General features: G+C 57.9%; 1 protein-coding gene across 3 annotated transcripts; it reads right to left on the reverse strand.

The window, feature by feature from the left end:
• Positions 1-478: 478 nt before the first annotated feature.
• Positions 479-27,737, reverse strand: USP36 (ubiquitin specific peptidase 36). 3 transcript variants are annotated; one of them, XM_087826383.1, is made up of 21 exons: positions 27,687-27,737; positions 25,499-25,662; positions 23,671-23,929; positions 22,919-23,140; positions 20,282-20,392; positions 19,622-19,724; positions 15,740-15,807; positions 15,198-15,268; positions 14,546-14,628; positions 13,228-13,339; positions 11,409-11,549; positions 10,853-10,953; positions 9,934-10,072; positions 7,588-8,241; positions 6,913-7,040; positions 4,806-5,378; positions 4,261-4,472; positions 3,906-4,007; positions 3,150-3,265; positions 2,668-2,818; positions 479-2,270 (listed from the first exon to the last, which is right to left on the reverse strand). In XM_087826383.1, the coding sequence occupies exons 3-20, from the start codon at positions 23,918-23,920 to the stop codon at positions 2,687-2,689; spliced, it is 3,318 nt and encodes a 1,105-aa protein (XP_087682509.1). In that variant the 5' UTR covers positions 23,921-23,929; positions 25,499-25,662; positions 27,687-27,737; the 3' UTR covers positions 479-2,270; positions 2,668-2,686. The 3 variants fall into 3 exon arrangements, with proteins under 3 accessions (XP_087682509.1, XP_087682510.1, XP_016061783.2); XM_087826384.1 differs by lacking the exon at positions 27,687-27,737 and adding an exon at positions 26,920-26,974; XM_016206297.2 differs by lacking the exons at positions 25,499-25,662; positions 27,687-27,737 and adding an exon at positions 25,343-25,475.
• Positions 27,738-27,922: the final 185 nt, after the last annotated feature.

Below are 27,922 nucleotides of genomic sequence, written 5' to 3' on the forward strand. Positions count from 1 at the left end.
TCACCCACAAAGGTTAGGAGCCCCGTCTCCTTAACCCTGAGTAAACGTATTGTTCAGACACCCGAATGCCCCTCTGTCCCCCTTTATTCTTAACTGAGACCTGCTTAGACGTTCCCACCAGAGCTGAAGGCGACCAGTCCCACTCCCCATGGGTCACCTGGACGTCCAGAGGGCAACACGTCATTGGAACTGAGGAAAACAGATGAGGGTCAGGATCTACCTTTTTTAAAAATCAAAGACACAGGCAGGACTCAAAATACCTCGTGATTTTATTGCACCAAGATCTTGGCCACATCTGGGGCTCCTCGGCCCAGGGAGCGGAGGCATGGAGCGTGGGGCGCAGACCTGCCCGCAGAGGTTAGCCGTTGGCCGGCAGAAGCAGGTGAGGCGGGCGGGGTGGCCCCTCCTACAGACCCTGCCCCCCTCCCCTCCACTCTAAACAGTTAAACCCAGGTTCTAAGCCAGCCGAGGGGCCGAGGGGCCGTGGTTATAAAAGCCCTGGTTACTTATATGTATTTACATATGTACACACCACTTAGAATTTGGACTAATTTTCTGGGCCCGCCCTTCCCCGCCCGTTTGGCAGATGACGTTGTGGGAGGGGAGGGCTGGCCTCTAACAGTGATAAATGCTGTCTCCAGTCAGGCCGGGCTCAGCACTGCCCATGGTGACAGACACACTCCCTCAGGTTTTACAGTGACATGGTGCGGGGAGGGGACACAGGACAGGGCCTGATCTGGAGGAGATGAGGGCGGTAACGAAAGGGGAGATTCTAGCACACAATGGACTCTTCTACTTCAGCCACAGGACACCAGACAAGCATGGCTGGGAGGCGGTCCCCACAGGACGGAGGGTCTGCAGCCCACTGCACCGCACAGGGAGCAAGTCCTGCCCACAGGGGCACCTGACTCCTCTCTGGAGGTGACAAGTGACAAAGCGCCGGGTTGGGCCCCGAGTCTCTGAACAGGTGTGGCTGACAAGCAGAGGTCAGGCCTCAGAGAAAGGGCAAAGCTCGGGACAAGCGTCTGCACAGCCCCCTCGCTTTCTCGGGACCAGAGGCAGCCCCAGGGCCAGCCACCGGTATCACCCTCCCCACTTTTTCAAAGGGAAAATGAACAGAAAGGAAAACCAAAAACTACCCCCATGAAAAAGTTAACACACCTCCCCATATAAAAAATATAACATTTAATTACCACCGGAGACCGCAGAGCAAGGGCAAGGCTGTCGGGAGAGGGGCTCGGGGCCAGGCCAGGGCACCGCTCAGCCTCGGGCCGAGGACTGCTATGGGGACAGTCCACGCAGCCCTCGGTCCAGCTCCCCGCGCAGGTCCCAGAGAAAGGAGCCGAGACGCGCGCTGAGGAGGAGCTTCCAGATTTACTTCTACCCCTGGGGCAGGTGTCTTTTTTCTGGAAAGCATCGGCTGGACTGAGAATTTCCTGTAATTACTAATTTATAAGTTTGCAGGCACGGCTTGAGCAAGGTAGAAAGTGATCTGCAGTTACACAACTGTCTAAATTCAAAAGCACTCACGCAACCGAGCGAAGGAAGCCAGCATGTGCATGTGGGGAGAGGAAAGGAAACCCACTGCTGACGGGACCCAGGCCTGGTCAAAATAATCAGCTACGTGAAGACCCCCACCTGGATAGGGACCCACGGTTACTGTGGTTACACGGAAAGGCTCGGGAGGCACCCTCAGAGCCAGCAGCCTGGTGAGCACATGGTCAGCTCAACAGTTTGAGCCCCCAGCCCACCCCACACAGCCCCCTGCCCCCAGAGAGGGTCCAGTTCCCTGCAAAGCACGATGCGCTGTGGGCCAGCCTCGGGCCCTGGCGTTTTGAGGGTGGACAGGGAAGGCATAGGGACAGAGCCCTGCCCAGGAGACAGGAGGGCAGGGCGCAGGCGGGAGAGCAGCGCCGGCCACCAGGAACAGGTGACGGATGGCTCGTCAAGAAGAGCAACCGACCACACACGGTCACCCCAAGGGCACTGGATCGAGCACACAGGAAGAGTGGCCGCCATCCTCTCTGCTCTCTCCCTTGGCTCAGACCAGACACGGCCGTCCAGGCCTCCAGCCGGGGCTGCTGTCTGTGCTACGCGTCACTGTGTGGCTGGTCACCGGCGAGCTGTCACCGGAGTACTCGTCCACAGAAGCCAGAGCCCACGTGCGCCATCCTCTCATGGCTGTCCAGGGCCCGGCTCAGGGCCCAGAGGTGACCCAGCCAGGAGTCCATGCGGCAGTTCCCAGGAAGGGACACCCCATCTCTGTGAGTCTGCGGGCAAACAATAGTGTTTCTGACATAGAAAGGACACCGAGAGTCCCTGCACCCACCCACCAGTGCCTGTCAACAGGAACCACACGGGGCATTGGATGGAGCTGGGAAACAGCATGGTCCTCCCTCCTCCAAGAGTGGCTGGAGGGCTCCACACTCCACACCCCCTACCCACGCACACCACACACACCCACACTCCACACCACAATCACCCACCAAACACACCCACTCCATACCACACACACCCACATCACACACACCAAACACACCCACTCCACAGCACACACACGCACACCTCCACTCCATACCACTCGCGCACCCCCCCCACTCCACGGCACATGCACACACACACACACACACACACACACACCCCCCCCGACTCATGCCCCAAACTGACCCATCCCAACAGCGGCGCTTCATCGGCGGTAGCTGAGGCTGGCGGCCTTGGCTGGGTGAGTCACAGACCAAAAGTTCCGTCTATTCTGAAGTTTCTGGAAGGCGTTGAAATTTCTTTTCTTTTCTCTCTTGAATTTTTTAATTTTCTTTTCCTGTATTGAGAATCACAGGTGTCACAACTGCCAAAAAGGGCTGTTCCTGGTCCCAGTGGCTACGATGAGCGACACACCTCAATGTGAGACGTTATCAACAGGCTTACTCCTCCCGTCGCCTGGAGGGGGCCCCACATCCCAACTTCACAGACAAAAGGACAGAAGCAACCTGGGACCAATGCCCTGCCCGGGCCACATCCACAGAGGCCAAGCAGTACCTGAACCCAGCACCTGGCTCCAGTCTGGGCCCCAACCACGTCAAGCTGCCCCCGTCAGGCCCTCCCTGACCGCCCGTGGCCGAGCTCCAGCCTGTGGTCGAGTCACACTGTACCTTCCCACGGTCAAACTCTTCATCCCAGTCGTCGACCACGGTGGCGGCGCGGGCCAGCCTGCTGTCTCGAATAGCATCCTGGCTAACAGCTGACACCTCGCCGCCCCACGTCAGAACTGCAACAGACACGTGATCGCTGGCACCTCCGGATTCCCTGCCACCCTATTTTTTTGTCTTTTTTTTTTTTTAAATTAACTTTACTGGGGTGACATTGGTTAATAAAGTATGTGGGTTTCAAGTGTACGTTTCTAGGACACATCGTGTGTACACTGCATTGTGTGCCTACCACTCAAAGTCAAATCTTCCTTCAACATAAATTTGACCCCCTTTACCCTGTAGCACCCCCCACCCTCCACGAAGTGCAGCTGTTTTTAAACCCACGGCCTCGTTTGAGAAACAAGGATCTCATGTCCTTTCTCAGAGTCTGAGTTATGAAAACAAGTTTGGGAGTAAGAACTCACCATGGGTGCTGGACAAGTGTTTCCGCCCCTCCCTCCCTCCCGCCTGGCCTGCCCCCCAAAGGTGCATGTCTGCCTTCTCCCACCCCCAGCCCAGGGAGAAGCTGTTCTGGACCCTTCCACAGACCCCCTGTGGGGACCAGTTCTGGACCTTGGTGCAGTGGCTGAGGGGTTGGAGAGGACCATTTAGATGCTCTCCCCACCTTTAAGCCAGTGGCGCCTGCACCCACGGTGCACCAGGATCCACGAGGACACCTCCACCCCCAAATAACCCCAAAGTCCAGGCTCGAAACAGCACCTCTCTTCCCGTAGGCTTTATCAGACGAGTATTCGAGCAACTCCCAGACCACATCGGAGCCTCGCTCCTTGTGGCCGGATACCGGGGGAGCCTGGTCCAGCCCTGCAAGCAGAGACACTTTGATGTACATTTAAAACCACCACTGGGAAAGCGGTTATCCCTTTACTTAGAGCAGGACTCCAGAGCGTGCTCCTGGCAACTGCTCTAAAGGTCTAAAAGGGAGCTCTCCCCGCCTGCCCGGGGGTGGGGTGGGGGGCTAAGTCGCTTGCGGGTGCCGGTAAGTCCCACACCTGCCTCTAGACATGGGGGGCCTGCTCCCAGATCCCTCGCCCCCAGGGCCCCGCCCCGCGCACACCTGCGAGGTCCCCAGGACACTGGCCGTTGACAGTGGGCACGGGATCGCTCCCAGGGACGGCAGGGCCCCCCAGCCTCGCGCCCCTCCAGCCTTCGGGGTGCTCCTTCTCGTCTACTTCCTGCCGAGCCTCTGGCTTTCGTTTTTTCTTTCTCTTTTTCCTCGGAGATGGCACAGTGGGCTCTGGCTTGACGGCGTCCAAGGGGGAGCAGCTCCTGGGGCATCAGAGTCAACAGCCAGTTCCCAGCAAACTGAGTGTGAGACACCTTCCTCCCTTCAACTGGCACCACCTCAACCCACAGTCACCCAGAGAACCACCACCCTGAGCCTGGCCCGGGGATGCCACACCACAGCCAAGCACGGGGGACACCGCAGCTCCTGGCAGAGGTGAGCCCTACAGAGCGGGGACCAGGTGGCCACCCTGCAGTGCTGGCCGGGCCTGGGTGCTGCTGACCACGCGCATCGGTCAGCGCGCTGCACCTGCAGGTGACCCACCCGGGAGCGGGCGGGGTGCTGGCGGGAGGGCGGGCTGTGCTCCCTGCTCTCACCTGCGCCCAGGCGGGTCCTGGAGGCCGGCTGCCCCGCCAAGGCCCTCGGCTCCCTTCTCCCTCTTGCGCACGCGGGCGCCCTCCGTCTTGCATCCCGCTTGCCAGCCGTTCACCAGGCCCTGGCCGTTCACCAGCCGCTGTCCACCGTCCTCCTGCGGCCCGGCCGCCGGGCGCTGTGCCTGGCCCTCCTTCCTGCGCTCGGGGCTCCCGGGTGGTCCTGGCGTCGGCCCCTCTGGCGGGGGACAGGGGTCCACGTCCTCTGGGCGCCGCCTCCTCTTCTTCCGCTTCTTCCCAGGAGGGGCGGCGGCTTCCCCGACCCCTGAGCCCGGCCCCTGGCTCTCTCCCGGGTGCTTCCTTTTCCTCTTCTTACAGAGGCTCGGGGGGGGCTCAGTGGCCTCTGGCAGCTGGTGTGGGGGGGCCCGGAAGCCCCTGTTGACCTGAGGCAGAGAGGCAGAGGTGGGGCTCTGTAGGCCCGACGTCCTGAGAGTCTGGGGGCTGCTGGGCAGTGTGGCGGAGTGGGGGCCAAGGGGGAGCTTCGGGAGGCTGGACGGTCCAGGAGCAGGTGAAACAGCCCTGTGAGGACAGGCCGGCAGTGAGGATGGCTGTTCTGAGACCAGGCCCACCCTCAGCCCCCTTCCCCCCAGCCAGGGTCACCCTGTGGATCTCAGACGACATAAACTATGCGTAAGTTAAAGAAACAGGCTAATGAAATTCAGATCTAGGCAAGATCAAAGTTGGTAACAATCATTGTATTGTTACTTTCCCACCTCTCTTCGTTTGTCACCAGCTCATAGTAATTTTGCAAACTCTGATGTTTTTAATTTTCAATGCATATACATCAATAGAGGAAAGCGTCACTAAGCAACACACTCCCAGCCCCCACGAGTCTCAGGATGTTCAGGACGGGAAGGGGGCCCGTGAGAAAGGCCAGTGCGGGCCTGCACATTTCCAACTATGATTTCCTCTGGAATCTGGGGCTCAGGAAGAGCAGGGAAGCAGACCGTACGGGTGGGTCACACAGCAAGACCAGCACGGGGCGGGGTCTAGGACCAGGTTGGGTTAGACTCTGACCATCGCACTTGCTACGTGACCCTGAAAAGGTGAACTTTCCACTCTGGGACTTTCCCACCTGTAAATGACTGACCAGGATGCCTGTCTCAGAGGGTCACCAAGTAAACAGGACTGTCATCGTCACCACCTGAACCAGAAGAAGCTGGGATGCCCGTATAAGCTGTACTACACATTACTGTGTTTTCTGGGATTAAACGTCAAACAAAGAATAACTACCCACTAACGGTCTTAGATCTTTAAGAACCTGCCATGTGGAAACATACTGTGCTGGGGACAGTGGTGTGCAGTGAGACAGGGTGGCTGGGGCACTGGGGGAGGGGACATGCATCAGCGCCTCCCCAAGTGGGAGAGTCCATCGGGCACAGGGCCAACAGCAGCCCCTCCTTCCCTCCCTCCCCAGCTGCCAAAGGCCTTGAAGGCCCCTCAGCCAGCCATTTATCAGTCATTCCCAGCTTTCTGCCACTCAATACACTAGGTAAGATGAGCAGAGTGGGGTCCACCAAGCCAAGAGGGGGGACCTGAACCTCCAGGGAGGGTGCCTACCAGGGGCTGGAGCACCCACAGAGCCTGCTCGGGAAACCAGCTCGAAGCAGGCAGGACCAGGGACAGTTCCCACGGGGGGGCCTCTGGGGAGCCAAGGAGACTGAGCCACTCCTCAGAGATGGGCCTGGGGAGCAAATTCACAGGCCCAAGCCCATTCGGGGTCTGTCTGGAGCTATGCCCTTCTCTCCTCCTGTGGGCTCCTGTACTGAGGCCAGAGAGGGCCCAACGGACGGATCTGTTCACAGCACACCTGAGTCACACAGGGATGTGGCAGGGAGATGGAAAACAAAGACGAAAGTACAAAAGGCAGGTGCAGAGACCACACAGCCCCTGAACAGCAGCAGGTCCCTGGCCAGGTGGAACAGAGACCCTGGTATACACGGCGCCCTGTACCTGTCCAGCCGCGCTAGCCTTCCCGCGGCGGTCACCCCGCAGCGCTCGTGCGAACCGTGGGGAGAAGCAGCCGGCCCCGCGGGGCCACGCCCAAGCTCACCTGGTGGCACCGACAGGCCGGGCGCAGGCAGCGGCAGGGTGAATGGCTTTCCTGGGGTAGGTGAGGTCGGAGAGTGGAGGGGGGGGCGGCGCACAGTCAGTGCCGGTGGCCCTCCGCAGGGTGCTGGCCTGCAGTTATTGACATAAATAAAAACTTGGTGGTCTAAATAAGGTTTCCGTGAGTGAGGAGGGAAGTAAATGTAAAAAACAGAAAACAACAAACCAACAACAACAAAAAAACAAATGAAGACGTCCAGGAAGCAGGATGAGGGGACAAGAGGGGGAGGGGGGGCGGGGCAGGGGTGGCGGAAGAAGAATCAGAGTGTTTTTGGTTAGAAACAAAAAGGAAAAAGGAAGGAAATTTCAACAAAAATCCAGGCACGACCGTTCCACCAGAGGTGCCAGCCATGTCCTGCGGGGCCCATGTCCCCCCCACGCTCAGAGCCCCGAGCCCAGCACCCCAGTCTCCCTCTGGAGCCATTTCCTCCACTGACAGGAGGGAGACCTGCTGCCCACCCCAGGCCGCTGTCAGCCGAGTGACCGCGGGAAATCAGGGCTCCCTGCCCCTGCCTCATCCCTAAACCACCTGCTCCTCCGGTCCAGGAAGGCCCGGGGCCCCACTCCCCCAAACCGGAGATGCCTGACATTCCCGACCGTGAGACTCCCACACACACACCTTCTTGGCAGAAAGGGCCAGTTTTTTGGCTGGTGGAGGAGACATGGTGTTTGTGGGCTCAGTGGCGACATTGCTCAGGACGGGGGACCTTGGCTTCACCGCCTTCGAGTCTTCGCCGTTCAGCGGTGCCCTGGGTGGGCCGACTGTGGAGGTCCTTCCCTGAGAGTCGCAGAAGCGGGCGCCGCTCCTGGGGGTTGGGGAGGCCTGGGCGGGGTCGCTGCTCCCAGAGTGCTCAGGACTGGAACTGCTGGAGTCCTCCCTGTCGAGGGCGGTGCCCTCAGGCCTGTGCCCGTTGGCAGTCGCTGAGGGCGGGAGCCTGGGTGAGGTAGAGAGGACAGCACCCCTGCTGTCCCAGGAGCCTGGCCTGTGGCTGTCACACCTGCCGCTGGCACCATGGGACCCCTGAGAAGTTTTGAGGGGCGGGGAGAGGTGCTGCAGGGGAACCGACTTCTTGACTTTCTTTCCAGGTTCATCCAGGATGGTCGGCAGGGGAGTGGGTGTTTTGGAGAGTCGGGGGAAAGAGGACCCCAAGGGCATCTTTGGAGGAATGTGTCCATTCTGAGACTTCAGGCCCGAAAGGAAGCCGTTCCTGGACACGGGCACACCCGTCTCTTCGGTGGCCTGCAGCTTCCTCATGGTCGCTGGGTCCAGTCTCTGAAAGAGAGCAGAGCGGGGGCGCAGTGAGACCCAGGCGATTCTCCCGCGGTGAAGGCCCGCTGCAGCCGCAGCAGGTCACGCTCACAGACACAGTGAAGACGCCGTTACTCCTCTGAACAATCTTACCTACGGGTGCGTGTCTTATGATCACCTTTACTGTGAAAACAGTACATTTTCATGAAGATTTGAGAAACAGGAAAAAGTATAAAGGAAAAAAATTTACCACCGTTCCATCCCGTAAGCATAACCACTGACGAACTGCTGATGTTTTCTCCTTGGGCTTCCCTTTGGCCGGGTTTAGGTGGCGGAGGGGGAACCAGTGCGTTTCAGGGGTCCCTGAGCCACGCTCTGTGAGGGTCTGTAATGCCTGACCAGCAACCATCTCATCCATGCAGCCTCCTGCACTACACTGTCTCCAGTGGTTCCGGAAACACCGATACCACAGGACGCCCCCCCCGCCCCCCCCCCCCGCCAGGCCCACTGCGATCCTGACACTGAGCCTAAACCACCCACCGTCTAAAGGCCCCGTCCCACCCCCAGGCCTGAATCAGAGTGCTGGCCATCGAAGCCCCCGGCTACCCCCATCCGGCAGAGTCTATTAAGCACTATTTGCCGAGGGAACTGAACTGAATGTTTTCGCTGTTACTATTCCATGCTGGCTTTCGAGTACGTTCGTGAGTTGCAATGCACGCTGACAAACTGCGTTTACCACGCGCTCTTACGAGCCAGCATCTCTTTTTCAAAATGTTTGCTAACTGGATACTGTGTTTGGCTCCCATCACTTAACACTAAGCATCCTTTGCGCAGGCAACAGGGCGATTTTAAGTCACCTGAATGAGTCCTTTCCATCGCTCATTGCTTTGTCTGCAAATCTGAGCTCAACTTTGTTAGTAGGAAATTTCCAATACACACAAAAATAACTTCAAGCCCGGCCGGGTGTAACTTAGCAGTTGAGCATCGACCTAGGATCCAGGAGATCGGGGTTCGATTCCCGGTCAGGGCACATGCCCGGGTTGGGGGCTAGGCAAACGATCAATGACTCTCATCATTGATATTTCTATCTCTCTCTCCCCCCCTCCTTTCCTCTCTCTGAAATAAAGATATGTTTAAAAAAAAAATTAAAGATAACTTCAAGGGTATTTCCTAAGGGTTAAGGTTTTGTCACATTAGCACTCTCACTGTCTCTCACTCTCTCTCTACCCCCACTCTCTATTTCTGTTTTTCTAACCATTTGATTACATTGTAGACATGATACCTTTTTACTCCTAAATTCGTCTGCCTGTGTACATTCCTGAGAAAAGGGCGTTCTCTCACCACAGCCACAGCGTAGTGATTAAATGAGATCACCACTGGTGCACACTCCTCACACTCTCAGCATTAAAATGTGAGGGTAGAACCTATTTTCCCAGATGCCTCAGGCCATGAGTTTGCTCAGCGATCCTGTCACTGGGCTTCTGCATGGCAGCTGGTCTAAGAGGGACGCAGCCAGCGTGACTTAGTCCTGATCGGCTGGGTCATCACTGTCCCCTCCTCCTGCTCACCCAACATCAGCTGACGACCAAACTAGGGCCGACTGTCTGCCTCTCCGACCACTGGGAAAGGTCCCTACAGAGATCCGGGGGCTCCATGACCCCACGAGGCACTGCGTGCCTGTCTGCTGCGCAAATGCCGATCCTCTCGAAGAAGTACCTTTCCTGGCAGCGGGGAAGAAACGGTCCCATTGCTAATACTCTTCTTGACGTGGTTGGGAACCACGCCGGGGCGCCCAGAAAGGGAGGAGCCCGTCCTGGAGATGGAGCCCTCGGGACTCTTCTTGGAGCCTGGGATTCTGTCAAAGGAAGAAAACAGGCCAGGGATTCTCTTACTAAAGCCACAAACCTTTACAGAAACAGTGTGAGAAGGAGCCAGAAAAAAAAAGAAAAAACGCAGGGCCGCAGCCAGAGAGAACCTTGACCCTCCTGGCGCGGTCTCTGAAATCCCACTTGGCCCTTCAACCCACGTGACATTGTTACCTAGCCTCAGATATGTGCTCAGTATAAGCGGAGAGCAAATTACAGTCAGAGCTCTTCCGAGATTAGTCTCAATTTATCAGAAAGCCTCAGATGCTTTATCCAAATTTAGGACACGTACAAAGCCGCAGGAATGCCTCCAGTCTCCATGTTCTCCAACCTCCAGGGCGGTGACAACCAGCCCCAGTCAGAGGCACCTTCCAAAGTTGCTCAGCTACAGCCCCCCCCCCCGACAACTGAGCCTCCCCCTCTGACAGCTACTTCAGGTCCCACCACGAGCACTGCCACAGAGGAAGGGGTGCTGGCCAGCCAGTATCTCCCACTAGTGCAGTAAGGGAAGAGGTAACCTTCCCATTACATTCATAGTCACTTCCATGGGGGGCAGGTGGAACCCTGTGCCGACCTTCCCAGAGGTTCTGGCTTTTACTTAATAGCCAGGCAGACGTGGTCTAAAGTGTCCCTCCTGGGGGACACAGCCACACCCACGACGGGTGGAAGGAGCGCAGCTCAGTTTCCCGCCTTCGGGGTCCCCCGGCGGGGAAGGCCCGTGGGCAGTGTGTGCAGCAGAGCAGAGGGACCGAGGGGCGAGGGGTGCCTACCGCAGGTAGAAGAGCACGTAGGCCTGCTGGTTCAGCACCACCTTGATGTTGCTGGAATGGACCAAGGAATCGTTCATCTGGTACCACTGCCCGTTGCTCGCCTGCAGCCGCCAGGGTGTAGGGAAGACGAAACAAACACCAGATCCCATCACCCTCACTTTTGAAAAGGGTATAAAACACCTGCTGATAACTGCCACACACATCCAGGTGCTGCGCAACCAGCAGCGACTCCACGCTAACACGTCTCATGCTCCCCTCACTCTGAAAGTGACCCACGGTGCGCCGAGTGCCCCCTTCTCCTGGATCCACAGACCCGAGCTTTCCCTCCCGAGGGACATTTTGGCAGCTCTGATCAGCACAGCACCTCCCACCGACACTGGGCGTCTCCAGGGTTCTAGGGCCAGGGCCCTGGGAGCAGCCCATCCAGAACCTCTCCATGAGTCCAAGAACACTGTGGACGCCAGGGCCGTCTCAGAGTCGCTGCACCCCCACACCGAGGCAGCACCGGGGCCGGGGTGCCCAGACCCCTGCCCCCTATGCAAGCGGAGCCACTGACCTTCACGTAGCAGTAGTAGTGCCCAGCGTGGCAGCTATAGCCCGAGTGCACCAGCACTGCGTACAGCCCGTAGGTGACGGGCTCGCCACTGCTCTGCGACATGTACGGACGGATGTTCAGGAATTCCGGGTAGCCCACGTCCTGTGGGAGGAGCCAAGGAGGGGGCTAAGTTCACCGCTGGGAGGCAGGGCCAGGCGGCCTCTCCGCCCAGGACAGAGGGCGCACGTTCAGCTGGCCCTGAACAGCGCTGCAGCAGGGCGCCCGGCCACGCTGGCGGGGCCCCGAGTCCACGGCTGAAAACCGAGGCAGAGGAGGGCGTCTTCTGACTTTCGTCCCCGCCACCACGGGGCTCCGCAGGGGAGGGCGCCGCGAGGCGCCGGGGCAGGCCTTCGGAGGGGCCGCAGTGGTTCCATCTCACCGGAGCGGGTCAGAACAAAGGTCGTGCAACGTTTATTTCAGAAACGGACAGTTTTTCACGGGAAAATATTTTCATAAACTATCTTTGATGGGCCACAGGAGCGGTGACGTACCTGCGTGTTTGCCTGCACAGGCTTCTCCTTAAAGAGCGTAACTTACAGGGCGAAATGCACGGCTCTCAGTGTAGTTTGATGGCTCTGACAGGTATACACTGTGACCCATGTTCCCATCACGATACAGAATCAACCCAAAAGCCTCCCGAGAGTTCCTGTAAGTGCCCGACCCCGATCGCCGCTGTTCTGATTTCTCCATCAACTAGTTCTGCCCATTCCTCAGCTTCATAACACCAGAATCAGACAGATTGTGCTTCTCTGTGTCGGGCGTCTTTAGATCAACATACCATCTGTGATGTTTACCTACCTATCCCTTTCCTTCCACTAACAAACTCAAAACCTCCAAAGCCAATTTACACCCTAGGCTCAAGAGCCCCAGTGCAATCTGGACACACACACGGCCCCCGGATCAAACAGACCCGCGACCCTCAAACTGTGTTCCAATGGAAACTAGTTCTATGAGCGCCTCGGGGCAAATGCACACCACCTCATTCACCGCCGATGACTTCCCACTGACTTCCCGGTGCCTGGCATGGCACAGTGCAGTGTAAGTTCGTAATTACTAGTAAAATGAATGAATGGATGACTCCCCAGAAAACTAGGTTCAGAAATTCGTCACAACAAATTCCCCTCTGGGAGATTCAAAATGCTATAAAGCTCAATAAAGGCTCTGAGAAGGCCTGCAATTAAGAAAAACTAGTGGCATTTCTGAAACTCAGTTGAACACAGAACACTTTTTCAAAATGCAATACTGACATTCTGCAGAACACCAACTAGGGAGATATGCTGATCTAAGCAAGTCCCCTACCACTGCCAGTAAGGGCACTGAGGCTCAGACGAGTGCCTTGCCCCAAAACATATAGCGAGGCTCTGACAATAGATGTCTAGACTTTTATGCAACAAGACATCTGCTGTTGAAATGCCACTGTGTAAAATCAACTTTTACTCCACATTTCACTAAAAGCCACAGCATGTGAGTGCACCTGTTTTAGACACACACAGGACACAGAGGACCAGAGCTTCACAGTCCACACTCACCCTTAAGGAAATGACCTTGACCTTCCACATCAGGAGCAGCCCAAGAACAGGCAGAGGTCGGGGAAAAAAGTCTAGTGAGACAGTGGTTCTTGAACTTGACTGTGTGATAACCATTTAGGGATTTCACAAAAATGCAGATTCCTGGGCCCTGTCTCCCAGGATCTGAACTTGTTGGTTCTGGGGTAGAGCCCGGAGCCTGTATTTTTAAAGAGCAGCCGGCTGAGGAGACAGATGCCTCGGTGAGCACTCACCTTGGTGATCTTGCCCCCACTGAAGTTGGCGAAACGCTTGAGGGAGAGGGTCAGGACGTTGGAGGTCCTGTGGATGGTGAAGCGCTTGCTGGCCGGCACCTTCTTCTTGCATCTGAGGAAGGGAGGGGGTGTCAGCTCCTGCTCGAGGAACTGTCCTCGCGCCGGGTTAATGGTTGCACTGCACTGTAGCGACAGGCCCGCCTAAGATGAGACTTGTGGCTCCCACACCCCTAACAACCAAACCGACACCACTGAGGAAAGGAAAGCCAGGCGTCCTGGGGAACTGGCAGAGCAAACTAGAGCACCTTCCTGACTCCAGGCTCAGAGGCATGAAAAGTAACTTGTTTTTATTTTTTACTATTATTTTTTTTAATCCTCACCTGAGGATATTTTTTCCATTGCTTTTCAGAGAGAGTGGGAGAGAGAGAGAGAGAGAGAGAGAGAGAGAGAGAGAGGGAGACACCGATGTGAGAGAGACACACCGATGGGTGCCTCCTGCACATGCCTCGACCTGGGGCTCAGGATCGAGCCTGCAACCGAGGAACGTGCCCTTGGCTGGAATCGAACCAGGGACCCTTCAGTGCACAGGCTGATGCTCTCTCTAACCACTGAGCAAAACAGGCCAGGGCACGAAAAGTAACTTTGGGCAAAGAACCAACCAGAGCAGACATGGTGGCGCAATGGCCGGGCGAGAGGGACTCGGAGCGAGTGAAGCCAGAGACAGGAAACGAAGGGGCAGGGACAGCGGCAAACGGACAGACAGCTCCCGGAGCACAGGGGGCGGGTGTAGGGGGCGCTAAAGGCAGTGTTTTGGCGCAGAACAATCAACCAGAAAAGCAGAATTAAGAAAACAGCTTTTAAATGACCTAAATACACAGTAACAAACACAGCCACACACTGAGATGGCACAGCCCCCGGAAGAACAGGGCCAGAGCTACACCTGCCGAGGGGGAAAAATGCCAAGAAAACCTAAGAAATAGCAGCCACAGAACAGGGTCATCTAAGAGGCGGGACTGCAGCCCACAGCCACGTGCATGCCCCTGTGAAATGGGGCCACTGCAGGGCCCGCCTCCCATGTGGACACAGTGAGGCACTCGGAGCAGCACTGAGTGCTGTGCGTGTGTCAGCCACAGAGACCACGCGGCGCCTCTTTGGCGTCCTCCAGAGGTTTTTCATTGAAAGACAGGTGGACTGTTCTCAAGAAATGTGAGCAGGGTCACCTCTGGGGGACACGGTGCATAGCAGTGCCGGGTGACGTGACTCTTCTACGTCTTTCTGGCAGCCCTGGTCTCTGGGCCGTGAGCAAAATTAAACTTACTTGGCACACATGTAGGCGTTCTCTCCGCTCAGGACATCTGGCTTCACAAAGAGCTCCAGAGCACGCACAATATTTGCAGCTTGCTGAGGGGGACGAACCGGGGGAGAGGGTAAGAATAAGCCGCGGAAGGAAAGGCTCCCTCCAGAACTGCCACCGTAAGGCCTTTTCAGGCTGAGACAGCAAATCCCAACGCTCCTCTTGCATAGAAATTGATCCACTAGCTGCCGCCTTCTGGGGCTCAAATCCTATCGCAAAGGATGGAGGAGCCGGGCTGCCACCCCTCCCTTCCCCACTGACAAGCAGTCTGAGCAGAGGCTGCCCACAGGCACCGGCCCCGAGTTCAAGGCTGCAGCTGGGTTTGCTCTGAGCCTCAGGCAGAGATGACCTTGCTGGGCGGCAGGAACGGCCTGGGCCCCTACGGTGCCTCATGACACACACTTGCATTTTATCTTTATTTTTTCAATGAAAAAATGTGCACAGAAAACCAGCTAGAAAGAAATATGCAGAAATGGTAGTTCCTACTTTAAGGCAGGAAGGTTCTAAGTGTTTCTGACTCATCTATTTGCACAGTGGGCCCTTGTGGGCTTGTGTGGTTTGGGGATTTTCGCCCTCTGTCCTCTGGTCCAGCTACAAACGGAACCACGGTATGTACCCGGATCTCCAGCGCCACGTCCAGGTAGGGGTCGTAGGTGTCCGAGACGCTCTTGCACACGGAGCACTTCACTGCAACAGAACAGGGGGTGATGGGCAGGTGCAGGCATCACTGCCCCCCACAGGTGTCCGAGTCCTAGAACTGGGAGGTGCCCCCGGTATCCGGAGAGACAGCTGACACCGAGTTCACAAGACCACGTACGTCAAACCCGATGCCACCCTGAGGTGGGCCGCCTTCCCTGACAGCCCATGGCACCCCCAGGTCCTCACTGCCCAGCTGGAGGGCAGAGGTCACATCTGAGGGACTAAGGGAGTCACAGGAAAAACAGTGCTGCCTTCGCTCTACACATGCCTGATGTTTTGCTGCAAACCTCCTCCCAGGAATAGTGCGCCCGTCAGGCAAAGCACGGGGCACGGGCGAGTCTGAGCCCAGACTCCGGCCTCGGGGCTTCCCCAGGAAAGAGCCCAGCTGGTGTCAGCTCTCAGCCTTTGCAGGCTAACCTTCCCGTCCCTTGACAAGAGGGGTAGAGAGAAACCACGTACCACGCGATCTGAGATAGCCTCCGAAAATCTGATGGACCAAAGTAGTCGCCTGCGTCTGACGGTCCAACCTGGAAAGGAGGCCACAGCCTTCAAGCCAGTGACAGGTACCGGCAGCCCCGCGCCCAGCACCCCGCCCACTGAGTGACACCCGGACATTCCCCACACAGCCAGGAGTCCGGTACACCCAGCCTCGGTCTCAGCAGGACCCCCCTGGTGCCTGGTGGGCTCTCCACACTGCTCTGATCTACATGGCCTGCTCCCCACAACTGCCCCCTCCAGCCTTCAGGATCCCTCTCCACCCCTCAGCAGGTGACCCTGCCCCCCACACTCCCACCCCTTCAGCTCCACCCCCTCAGTCCTGCCTGGTCACCACCACTTCTCCACTGGCTGTGGCCCGTACCAGCCCCTTATCTGAGACAAATGCCCGCAGGCGGGTCCTTTCGGCAGGACAGCACTGGTCCCAGGCGTGGGCTCAAGGTCGGACAAACCTGCATTCAAGTCTCCCAGCCTGTTTACGAACCATTCAGAGCACAGCACCTGGACACCACTGCTGCCATGTACGGAAGGTTCTGGAAGCAACACACCACATCCAGCCTCAGCTCCTGGGGTCACTCGCAACTCACTGAAGCTGCAACTTGTTCCTCAGAGTCACCACGACCTCCAGGACACACATCTAATCAACTTTTTATCTTCTTATTTAAAATGTTAAAACTGCACAGGGAACATGGCAGTGCCCGCTGGACAGTGTGGCCCTCTCCCTCCGAGGACAAGCGTCCCCTCCACCGGCTCCGTCCAGCCCTCGGCCTCCACTGCGGCGTGCACCTCCCCGGGCCGGCAGGAGGGGGCGCCTGTGCCAACTGTGCAAGTCAAAGTCACCGAATTCCGGGACAAGTGAAAACAGCTGAAATCCATGCAAAGGCACTTCAAGCAGGAAACTGCAAACCAGAAGCAAGCCCATCATCAGGTGAGAATCGGCCCCAGAAAACAAGCATGAAACAGGAGGGAGGAGCCACCCAGAACTCCGAGCTGAGCTACGGCTGTCCGGGACGCGAAGACCACCCGAGTAAGATGTTTTCAAACTACACATTAAGAAAGAAAGTTAATTGTACTCAGGAAGAAAACGGGGGGAAAAGAATGACTTGAGAAACGAAGGCTGAACTACAAGGAGCCCGTCGAGAAGAGCTCAGATGAAAGCCCAGCAAGGCGGCGAGAAGGAAGCAGCGGGAGGATGACCCCCGGGCAGGACAGCCGTCGGAGAACAGGGCGAGCGGAGGGCTGAGTGCGGGAGACCCCGACAGAGCAAAACACACCGACGGCCACGTAGAACCAGCCCACGAGGAAGATTTCCAGACATTAGACTAACGGGACTAACACCAGCGTGTGCTCCCGAGGATACAGTCCCTTTCCTGTCAGTGGGGACTGCCACCAAAGGGAGAGCACTGTCCCCGGTGATAGAGACTGGCCGTACACATTTCACAAAGAAAGCGCCGCACTGGGCGGCCTGTTGCACTGACCGACCACATCTGCCTGAGTTACTGTCGCATGTTTTCAAACCCCGACACTGGGCAGAGCTGCCCAGACACCAGCCGCCTCTCATGCTGGTAAAAACATCTTCCTGTTCACACATCTCCAGAGTCCGTCTCCACCACAGTCACCGCTCACTGTTCAGTACCTGGTACCTGGGAAAAGTGGCCAACAGCAATCAGCTCCGGGACAGTCCCGGTGAGAGCACCAGACTGTAAAGATCAAAAAGGGACCCTGAAGGCCTCTGAGCAGAAAGATCAAACACTGACCATCACAGGCAGAGAGGGGACTGGCCTCAGGCTCTGGGACCCAGCAGCCCAACCTGGGGCGGCCAGGAGACTAAGATGGAAGCAGAAGCGGGACCAATGTGGGAGGAAGGTAAACAAATCTTGTCTGTCCCAACAGAATAAGAAATAATGTGACCAAGATTTAGGAGCAGGGAGAAGGGAGGAAGCAGGGTACACACACCGCTGAAACTGACTAAATCGAGGTTCTGAAAGACCAGGGACACATGTAGCCGTCACCAGAACCAAGTGCAGGTCTCCCGAAACGCCGAACGGAAGTTTGACATAAACAAGCAAAACCAGACAGAGAAATAAGCACAGCCAAGATCTCTGTAATAATCATAAAACAAAATAAAACGGCCAAGTCAAGACCAAACTTCAGCCACAACAATGAATGTGAGGGGCTGAAGCTCCCTATAGAACAAACAGATCCCCAGACGGACCGGAGGCGCCGAGAGCAAAGCGCTTCAGGCGCTGGGAGAGGACCAAAGGGCCAGGCGATGGGCAGGGCTGTGAGCCGGGCGGGGACAGACTCCGAGCCAAAGAGCATCCAACGGTGACGCAGGCCACTCTGTGACGCTGACAGCTATAGGTCTGCACAAAGACGTGGGGTCCTGAGTGTCCAAACACAACCACTTTCATAAAAAGCAGCAGCCATGGAGGAGCAGGGAGACGCCCCATTCTCAGCAGAGACCAGGAGGGAAGGAGGGTGCTCGGGTACAGGAGACACCACCACAGTCCCGCAGCACCGACGTCACAGACGCAGACTGCCCCACAGCACGAGCAGGCCCCGTGGCACTGCACAGGGAGTGTTTGCAAAGAACAGAAATATGACACTCTGCTCACATGAACAAAAGGCCCGTCCATCCACCTGCTGTTAAATGGGGTAAGTCACTGTGCGCGACCACGCCTGCACCAGTCCTACAGTTTCTCTCCCTTCACTACAGACCAGTAAACGCTTTCTCATGGATGGGTGTCCACAAGTGTCCCACTCCCCCCCGCACGGGTGCCCGGCCACGCCTGGCTCACTGGATGTGGCACCGGATGCCCCACCAGTGCCTGCTGGATTCTGTGACACGCACCATACATGGCTCACCACTTACCTGCTGCCCAGATCACAAGCCTGGACTCCTCCCTGCCCTCAGCCCCAAACTCAAACTAGTCCATCTTACCCTCATCCCACCCCTCCCAAATTCTCCCACCTCCAGAGTCTGGCTCATGGGCCTGGCATGGGGTCAGGACCAGTTATGGTCCTAAGAGCTCCCAGGTGACTCCACCCTGGGAAGGGCTGGAGCCACTGCAGACGTGCCGCGCCCACCTGCATAGCACCACCTGCCTCTGCAGGCCTCGCAAGCCCAGCCACATTCCTCGAGGTGCAAGCCCTGGGGTAACCCCCCCAGGAGGCCTCCTGGAGGTGAGAGGAGCATGGGGTGCTCCTGGGGGCAGGTGGCCCTCCACCACAGAGCTTACACAGGCCCTGAGCTCTGAGAGCTGTGTTCCAAGCCCAGGAAGCAGCCATGAAACAGGAAGCAGCTCCTGCCTATTGTCTGAACCCACAAACCCAGGGACGATTCGAAAACCTTCCTGACAGTCACCGTTTGACAAGGGCACAAAGTTGTCAATGTGTCACGTGCTTGGTCTGTGCTCTCAAACTTGCAGTTAAGACACAGCAACTGGGCAGAGTGAATGTCAAAAATCACCACCTTCCTGCCTTCAAATCCCCAGCATGCTTTCAGGCTCCTCCATAAAAACACTGTCATTTCCACCCCCGTCCTGTGTCAGAACAACGGATGGTTTAACAAAGATGGGAAACACCCACAGTGAAGGCCCCGAAATGTGCCAGAGCCTCCCCTCCAGTGAGCTGATGAGCTGCGGGGACAGCTTGGCCACCACTGCCCGGTCCCGGCCACGCCGCCCGGGCTGAGGGAAGGTACAGGAGAGGCCTTTCCCGAGGAGCATGTGCAGCCCGTCTGAGCTTTAGCAGGTGGAGGACCTGGATGCACCAGCCCAGAGGAACCCCGGGGGGGGGGGGGCTGGCCCCTCCAGGGTGGAAAGGCGCGAGGGAGGCGCGTACTTGGCAAAGCCGTTCAGGCAGGCCTTCTGCATGGCGTCGATGGTGTACCGCAGGAACTCATGGGCGTCCTCCTGGTTCCCGAAGCGGAAGTGCCGGGCGATCTCTGCCGAGGGAAGAGGCGCCCATCAGACGGGAGGGGGAGCCCCAGCCTTCTTCAGACACCTGCATGTGTACACCCACCTCCCTGCTGACCCATTGTCCATAGCCGACCTCTGCAAAGGGCAGTGAGGAGATGAGCCCCACATACTCTATGATGTCCCACTCTCGGTCCCTCAAGGCACAACTTTCTCAGTGAGACCTAAGGGCTTGAACCCTCCCCACTGGACAGAGGAGCAGACGGCTTGGGATGCCCGGCACTGAGACTATAAATCCACCCATGACCAGCTGGTCCCGAGCCGATGCAATACAGATGGGAGGGACATGACTTGGACAGCATGTGGTCACAGGCAGAAGAGGCCTCACCCACTGTCCATCACCCAGCTCTCACTCGCATTCACCTGCCCCCGACCCCACGATAAAGCCATCCCCACGGACCTGGCCACAGCAGCCTGGAATCCACAGCCCCTTCAGTGTGCACCACCTGCTCCACGAAGTCTCGGGGCGCCATCCCCCCAACCCACCCTCCCAGCACCTGCTACAGGCAGGAGGTCCAGAACTCACTTCTCAGGTCCCGGATGAAGGATACCGGCTTGATGGCGTTGCCGCTGTTGGCGAAGGCCTGCACGATGTGGTTCTGCATGACACACAGCATACAGAAGCTGCCCTGGAGACCTGCAGGGGGATGGGGGCAATGTGAGGGCACCCCCCCGCATACACAACAGAGGGGCCTGTGACAGTGCAGCCGGAGACCAGACCCCGTGGCGGCTCAGGGACCACTGGGGACTGCCTGCCGTGGGGGAGGGAAGGAGGGCACTGGGGTTACGACCCACTGAGGCTGCGACTCTAACTCACCCAGGACCCAAGGCTCATGTGTTGGCCCCTGTAAATCCTTCTCATGTTTTTTTAATCTATTTACTGACAAGAAAAGCATGTCTGACACTCAAGGGGAAGTTCTGCAAAATGTTTCCTCTAACTTCAGCCACGTCACATGGTCAACAGGCTGGAACAGTGGGGGCACCTAGACGCCCCCCAGCCTGCACTGCTGCTTCTAGGGGACGCCCGCCGGCGTCAGGGCTCAGGAAGCTCCTGTGAAGCCCACATGGTGCACACGCCTGGTCTGCGGGCACTAGCCCTGTACACGGTGCCGACTGTGGCCCTGCCAGAGGACAGTGCCGGGATGCGCTGGGTGGCGGACGCCGACGAAGGCGGGAGGCAGCCCACCCCACAGGCCAAGTCCATCAGCCAGAAACTATGTTCCTCCCCAGGCACCAGGCGATATTTAGACTGAAGTGCGATGACTCCCAGCACCCAGCTCCACCCATTCTAGGCTGTCAGCGGGGCACTGGAGAGCCGCAGGCCTGGCCCCCGCGTCACCGTCACTGCAGCCTCGCGGGCTTCCTCTCCGTCCCCCGCAGCCCGCTGCTCAGCCCGCCAGCCGCTCAGCCTCGCTCGCACAGGGTTCCCCGAGCCGAGGGGACCGAGCGCAGCCACTGCGCCCCGCCTGGGAACGCCACCCCCACTCGCTGTCACAGCGAGGCTGCCGAGCCTGTCCTCGTGCACGTGACCTTGTCCCCGAGGGCAAGCACGCCCTGCGCACCAGGATGCTGCTGTCTCGTCGACAGCACCACCTCTGCAAACAGACCCGGCCCCTAACGCCAGATCCAACACCAACCCATCTGCCTTCCCTTCGGCACCTCCAGTCCGTCTCCCAGACCCCGGAATCAATAACGGGACGGCCCGCAGCCTGTTTACTGCACACACAACGATGCTAGTGCCGCCGGGCCAGGTGGCTCCCCGGCTGGCGTGCTGCCCCACACCGCAGGAAGGCTTGGGTTCAACTCCCGGTCAGGGCACATACCTAAGCTGTGTCTCAGTCCTGCGTCGGGGCACGTACAGGAGGCAACCGATCAATATTTCTCTCTCACATTGATGTTCCTCTCCTTCCTTCTTTGAAAAAAAAAAAAAATCAATGAAAAGTATCCTCGGGTGAGATTTAAAAAAAAGAAAAAAACTAGTATTTACAAACAGAAAAGAATCTGTGTTGGCAAAGATGTGGGAAATTGGAACCCCTGTGCACTGTTGGTGGGAATTTAAACGGTGCAGCCACTATAAAAAACAGTTGGCAGTCCCTCAAAAATTTAAAAATAGAATTCTCATGTGACCCAGCAGCTCCATTCTGGGTCCACACACAGAAGGGAGGAGAGGCAGGGTCTGGGAGACGTGGGCGCCCAACTCACAGCGGATCGCAAGAGCAAACGCGCAGACGCAACCCAAGTGTCCACGTGACGACCGTGTGCCGAGCACCAGCCCGAGCACTACGCGCGACTCGTTTGCACCCCACAACACCTGAGGGGGACAGTGTTAACTACTGTGGGTGAGGGACGGGAAACTCCAAGAGGTCAGGTAACATTCTCAAGGACGCGGAGCCGGGGGGCAGCTGGCTCAGCGCCGCTCCAGGGCCAGGGCATCCTGCATGCCCAGGATGAACCCACGCTGCCCGAGGCGTTCGTCGGTGTCGTGTGGAACGCTGACATCTACACCCACAAATAAGGCGGCTGTAATCTCCTCCCTTTCACGTTGTGCTTGCTTCGTGGTGTTATCCGAGCTGCACAAACCTCACGGGACGAGCTGGCGAGCTCCCTCCCCTTTCTACTCTCTGCGAGAGTTTATGAGCCTTGGGACACTCGCGTCCTTAAAAGTTGCATAAACTCAGCAGTCAATCATCTCAGCCTGGTGTTTTCTTCAGGGGAAGGTTCTGATGTAATTTCCTTAACAGCTGATAAAACACCAGTAAAATAAGAGGCATATGAAATAACTGAGTATACCTACAGGGCGGGGCAAACGGAGGTTCACAGTCGTGAGCGCACGAAACAGGGTTCGTTCTTGCGTTACTGTTAATTACCGTATTATTTCCCATACGAACAACTGTAAATCTACTTTGCCCGCCCTGTACTCGGAGGTATGGTTTGAAAACGCTTTGTTCTGTGCAGGTGATTACGCTCAGAAAGGCTGGGAGACCATCACTCCCCCTGAGCGACTCCCTTTCATGGCCTATCCCGCAGCAGCATGAAGCTCAGGATTTATCGGTTGCTGGGTGTCGTGAGCTTCACCCCTAAGTGTGATCCAGGTGCACGTGGCCCCACGAGCGCGCAGGTCTGCCTAGTGCCAGGACTCAGAGCCCTCCCCGCAGTCACTCACAGCCCCGCGCGTGCTCCCGGGACAGCAGGTAGTTGGCCAGCGGCGGCGTGTAGGTCAGGCACTGCACGGTCGAGTTCAGGAAGCACGTGTTGCCCAGGTTGTGCAGCCCGGCTCCCACGCGGTACACGCGCTCCCACCTCAGAGACAGCCGCTCCACGGGGAAGAGCACCTTCTGGGGGGCGGGGACACCATCGCCACCGCTCCCGTACACATGCTCGCTGCCTGAGACGGGGACAGGGAAGAGAGGGCCATGTGAATCTGCGCACAGGTGGACCACGGAACGAAGTCCCCGGCGTGTACTCAGCACACATCTGTCCGAACACGGCGGCGAAGGGTAACCGGTGTTCATTCCCATTTACTGGGGGATCCTCGAGAGCCCAGGAGGAAGCCCAGCCACCCCACCATCTTCCAGATGGAGCAGGTCTGGAATTCAAGGCCTCTCCATGGACAAGAGGACGAGATGCAGAGAACGAAGGGCCGGAGGGGCCGGAGGGGCCAGGCCCGGACCTCTGCAGCCCACCCGTTTCTCTTGCTTGTTTCCAAGCCCCAATTTGACCCTGTGAAACACACACGTTCCCAGGAAACCTAGGGACACAGATCTTTCTGACCAGCCCCGTGTCATTACTTCTGCCTCCGAAATTCACGGCCCCCACACGAAACTCACAACTCTGACCACACTCTGCTTTGGTTCCTACTCCTCCCACTCGGCCCACACGGCGAGGCCCCTCTGCCAGCACCCCGTGCGCCCGTACCCTGCCTCCGGGCCTGTGGCTCCTCCCCGCCCCGGCGAGCGGCGCCCTCTGATCTGGGGTTCAGCAGCACGTATTTGCTCTTCAGCGACTCCAGCTGGTAGGAGAAGCTCCTGCTGGCCGGCTGGAACTCGATCTTCTGTAACAGGACCTTCTTGGCAGAGGAGGCCAGGAGCCTCCCCAGCTCCCCATCGTCGGCCAAGTCCTTGCGGCCAGGTTTCAGGGCTTCCTTCAACTTATCAACAATGGGCATGGTGTGTCACTGTGGGGACAAGAAGGAACACGGAGCGATGGGTAACCAGGTCCCCGTTACTGGAACAGAGTACATCTCTGAAAAGCCCCTTTGGTCACTGCGGACACTAGCCACCATGAAAAGCTTCGCTGGGTGGCTTCCAGCCCGACAGGGGAAGCATAAAACACAGAGACCCACAGGTAACCACGAGACAGTGAGTCCACGCTGTTCCTCTCAAAAAGACAAGGCGCCTCCACAAAGGGCGCTAGACAGACAGGTGTGGCGGCACCTGGAGGCCGGGTCACCCTCCGGGCGTGCACCTCTTCCACGGGTGACTGTGGACTTAGCGCTTGGTGCATCCTGTCCAGAGGCACCCGTGGGGTGCTAATGTCTGCTCGAAATTAGGGAAACACCAATTCTCATTGGTTACATACCCAAGTCCACGTAATAAAGGAGTCAGTGTGGCAACTTAGAGGCGCACACTTGGGTGTTGAGACCCACTCTCTCCAAATCGAAGGCCACGTGGAAGGAGGCTGTTCCAAACCGAGATGTGCTGTGAGTGTAGCACACAAACCAGACTTCGAAGACTTGTAAGTAGGAGAACGTAAAACGCCTCAATAAGTCTTAGACTGCTTATGTGCTGGATTGATATTTCACATGTATTGGGTTAAATAACACAGACTGTGAAACTGACTTTCACCTGCTTCTTTTTACATTTTACTGTGGATGCCGTAACATTTTAAATTACATCCGCATTATTGGACAGATCACCTTTATAAGGGTCAGAAAGGAGAGCAGGGACAGTGGCTGGGGAGGTCACCTTTATAAAGGTCAGAGAGGAGAGCAGGGAGAGTGAGGGGACCAGAACAGTAAACTCAAGATGCCTCAACGGGAGCAAAGTGGCAGTGGCAGCTCCAGGCTCTGGAACATGACAGGTCTGCACTGTCCCATCCCCTTTTTGCTATGAGCTCAAGGACAATCACTGTGACTTCCACAGGTCTCCTAGTCTTTGTAAAACAAGGACCGACGTAGCGCCACAGGTGGGTGTGAAATTAGGGGGACGACCAGCACTGGGTGGCGGCTGAGCACCGGTCACAGGGAGGGCGCTGGTGGGGCAGCCACAGAAGCTGTAACAGTCAGGAAACCCCATCACCTCTGCCGGCTACAGCGGCATCTCCCACTTCTCTTCCCTACGCCTCTGCCTCTGGACTCAGCATCCGGTCACAGTTAGAAAAATACCTTCCCATCAGATAAATGGTGACTCCCTCGGGTCCCTGGCGACATGCCTGCCACAGGGGCACCAACTAGTCAGTTGCCCCCCAAAACCTCTGCTCTGGTGAAAGGACCACTCAAGTTTATCGTCATGAAGCATCTAATTTTCCACATGGATCAAGTTTCTTTGCCTATTAAAATGTCTGTACAGTACAGAATTGTAAAACTTACTTTTTAAAATAGAAGCACGAGTTCTATGATTTGAGGAAATAAATGCCCTTTTTGGAGGGGAATCATCTAAGAGTCCTCACCACCGAGCGTCAGCCACCGGGTCCCGAGCAGGAACGAACGAAAGGTACGCAGGGCCCCGCGCGCCGCATGGCTTACCTGGGACCGGGAGACTGGGACGCACAGTTGCTGCAGCATGGGTCAGGGTCTCGGCCAGGCTGGGCGGACGGGGCGCTGGGCACGCAGATGCATTTATTTGCTCTTCCTCTTTGGCCGTTAAATCACCAAAACTGAAAACGTGTCCTCGGAACAGGTGTCAGAACCTGCAGGATAAACAGGGCATCCGGTGAGCCCAGCTCTCCCCCCACTGCCTCATCGGCCCCCCTCTCGGCGCGGAGCAGGGAGACGAACATCTACCGGGAGCAGTCCCTCCCGGAACAGAGGGTGTGAAGGCGGGAGAGGCACCAACAACTCGGATCTAGAAGAGTCAGGAGGGGAACCGAGTAGCTACAAATCCGCTCACTGGGCAAGACATGAAAACACGCTGTTCGCCTTATATTTCAACTTTCCTGTCAGTGACAGGACCAGCCAGCGAGCAAAAACCTCCCTGCATTCGCCAGTCAGCTCCAGTCCAAGCTGCATTCTAAGGAGGAAGAGGTGAGCTTTCCAATTTCATGAGCCAGTGAAATTTAAAAAATAAAAGAAAAAGAAAACCGAAGGAGCAATAAGAATTGCCAAATTATCACTTTGACTGGCGTGGATTTTTTTTCCATTTAATACCCACAATCACTACGGTTACATAAAATCGAGGTACCCGTGGAAATGTTCAGACACACACGACATCCCGTCCCCTTATTCAATGTCAACAGTTATTACTCTGCAGGGCCATCCTGACTCCTCCACTGTCCCCACAGGACCTCACAGCAAACCTCAGGTATACCCCGTCTCACATCCTCGAATTCAAGCTCATCAACAGCAAACAAAACAGAAACTCCCTACAGTGTCCCTGCTGCAGCCAGGACTCACCCCTGGGGGGGGGGGGGGAGACAGGCTCGGGGACCTGGTCCAAGGGCGAATGTCTGGGAACCGAGGAGCCAGAGGGTAAACAGAACTTGGGGAGATTGAAGCCAACGGAATTCCAGGTAAGTCACCAAAACAGCACCTGTCCCCGTGGCCAGCGCCTTCAGGTGGAGTCAAGAGATTTTGGACGAACGTCATTTTTCCAGTTCTGCCGGCAAGACCAACCTCTACATCGTCACCAGTTCCCCCCCGCCCGGGTGAGCAGGAGCCTAACAATGACCTCTTGGGGGTGCAGGAGCCTAACAATGACCTCTTGGGGGTGCAGGAGCCTAACGACGACCTCTTGGGGGTGCAGGAGCCTAACGACGACCTCTTGGGGGTGCAGGAGCGCAGAGCCATGTCCCTGCCTCGCCAGCGGGCAGGCCCTCTGCAAACACTTTCACCCGGGAAGGATGCTGAGTCCTCCGCGCAGCAGTGACCCCCCCACTCCCCGTGTCGGCTTCTCCCCCCCCCCCCCCCGCTCTCAAACACGCTCCCCTCAAGCACTTTCTCTTTCCTACCCCCACAGACCCATAAACCGCACTGAAGACTCGGGGTCAACCACGTGCAGGCGGGGAGGAGCCTCGGACGCGCAGAGCTGGGCCTCCCCGGGGCGCGTCTAGAGGGGGGCCCCCGGTCCCCAGCAGGCTAAGCGCCCGCCCCTTGGAGGCCCCATTCCCCGCACCCCTCCTTCCAGGAAGCTTCTGTTTCCGGGTGCTCCTCTGCCTCCTGAGACCCCAGGGGACACCCAACAGTCCCCGACCACAGCAGCGGTGCCTAAAACACCCACGCGCGCCGCGACCACGGCCGCGACCACGCGCCAGCTGCCCGCCTCCCCCAGGGCCGAGCCCGTCCCTGCCGCTCCTGCGCGGAGACCCACGGGCCCCCGGCCCTGCCGCCCGACGGGCCCCCGCCCCCCGGCCGAAGCGGACTTAGGCTCCTTGCAGGCGAGCCTGGCTCCTGCGTCAAGGATGCTTCTGTGCGCAACCAGGGTGCCCAGGTGCGCGCGGGCCAGGCCTCCTCCCCGCGCGGGCTCCCGCGGCGCGGCGAGCTCTCCCCTCCACCGCCGGTCGGGGTTCGCGGGGCGGGGGGGCAGCACACCGGACCCAGGCCGTCCGGTGCCCCCGGGAGCCTCCCGGACGCGCGCCCACGTTGCCCCGCAGCGCCCCCGGGTGCGCCCGCGTCGGGCCGCAGCTTCCCGCGCGGCAGGCCCGGCGGAAGCCCCTGCCCCGGACAGACGCGCAGCCTTTCCCGCCCCACGCGCCACCCAGACTCAGCCCCGACCTACCCGGCCCGCGGCCGGCCCGCTGCAGCCCGCGGCGCTGGCTCCTGCTCGGCTCGGGCCCCGCAAGCTCACCATCCGGGCCCTCGGCGCAGCACACACGTGTCACCGCGACACTTAAAGGCGCCGCGGCCTGCGGCCAGCGCAGCTGAACGCGGAACGGCCCGGACGGCTTTAAGAGGAGGGGCTGGCCTCGGCCCCACTCCCTGGCCCCGCCCCCAGCGCCCTTACGCACGGGAAAC

The sequence above is a fragment of the Miniopterus natalensis genome, chromosome 17 (assembly GCF_054644295.1).
Source record: "Miniopterus natalensis isolate mMinNat1 chromosome 17, mMinNat1.hap1, whole genome shotgun sequence".
Lineage (NCBI taxonomy): Eukaryota > Metazoa > Chordata > Mammalia > Chiroptera > Miniopteridae > Miniopterus > Miniopterus natalensis.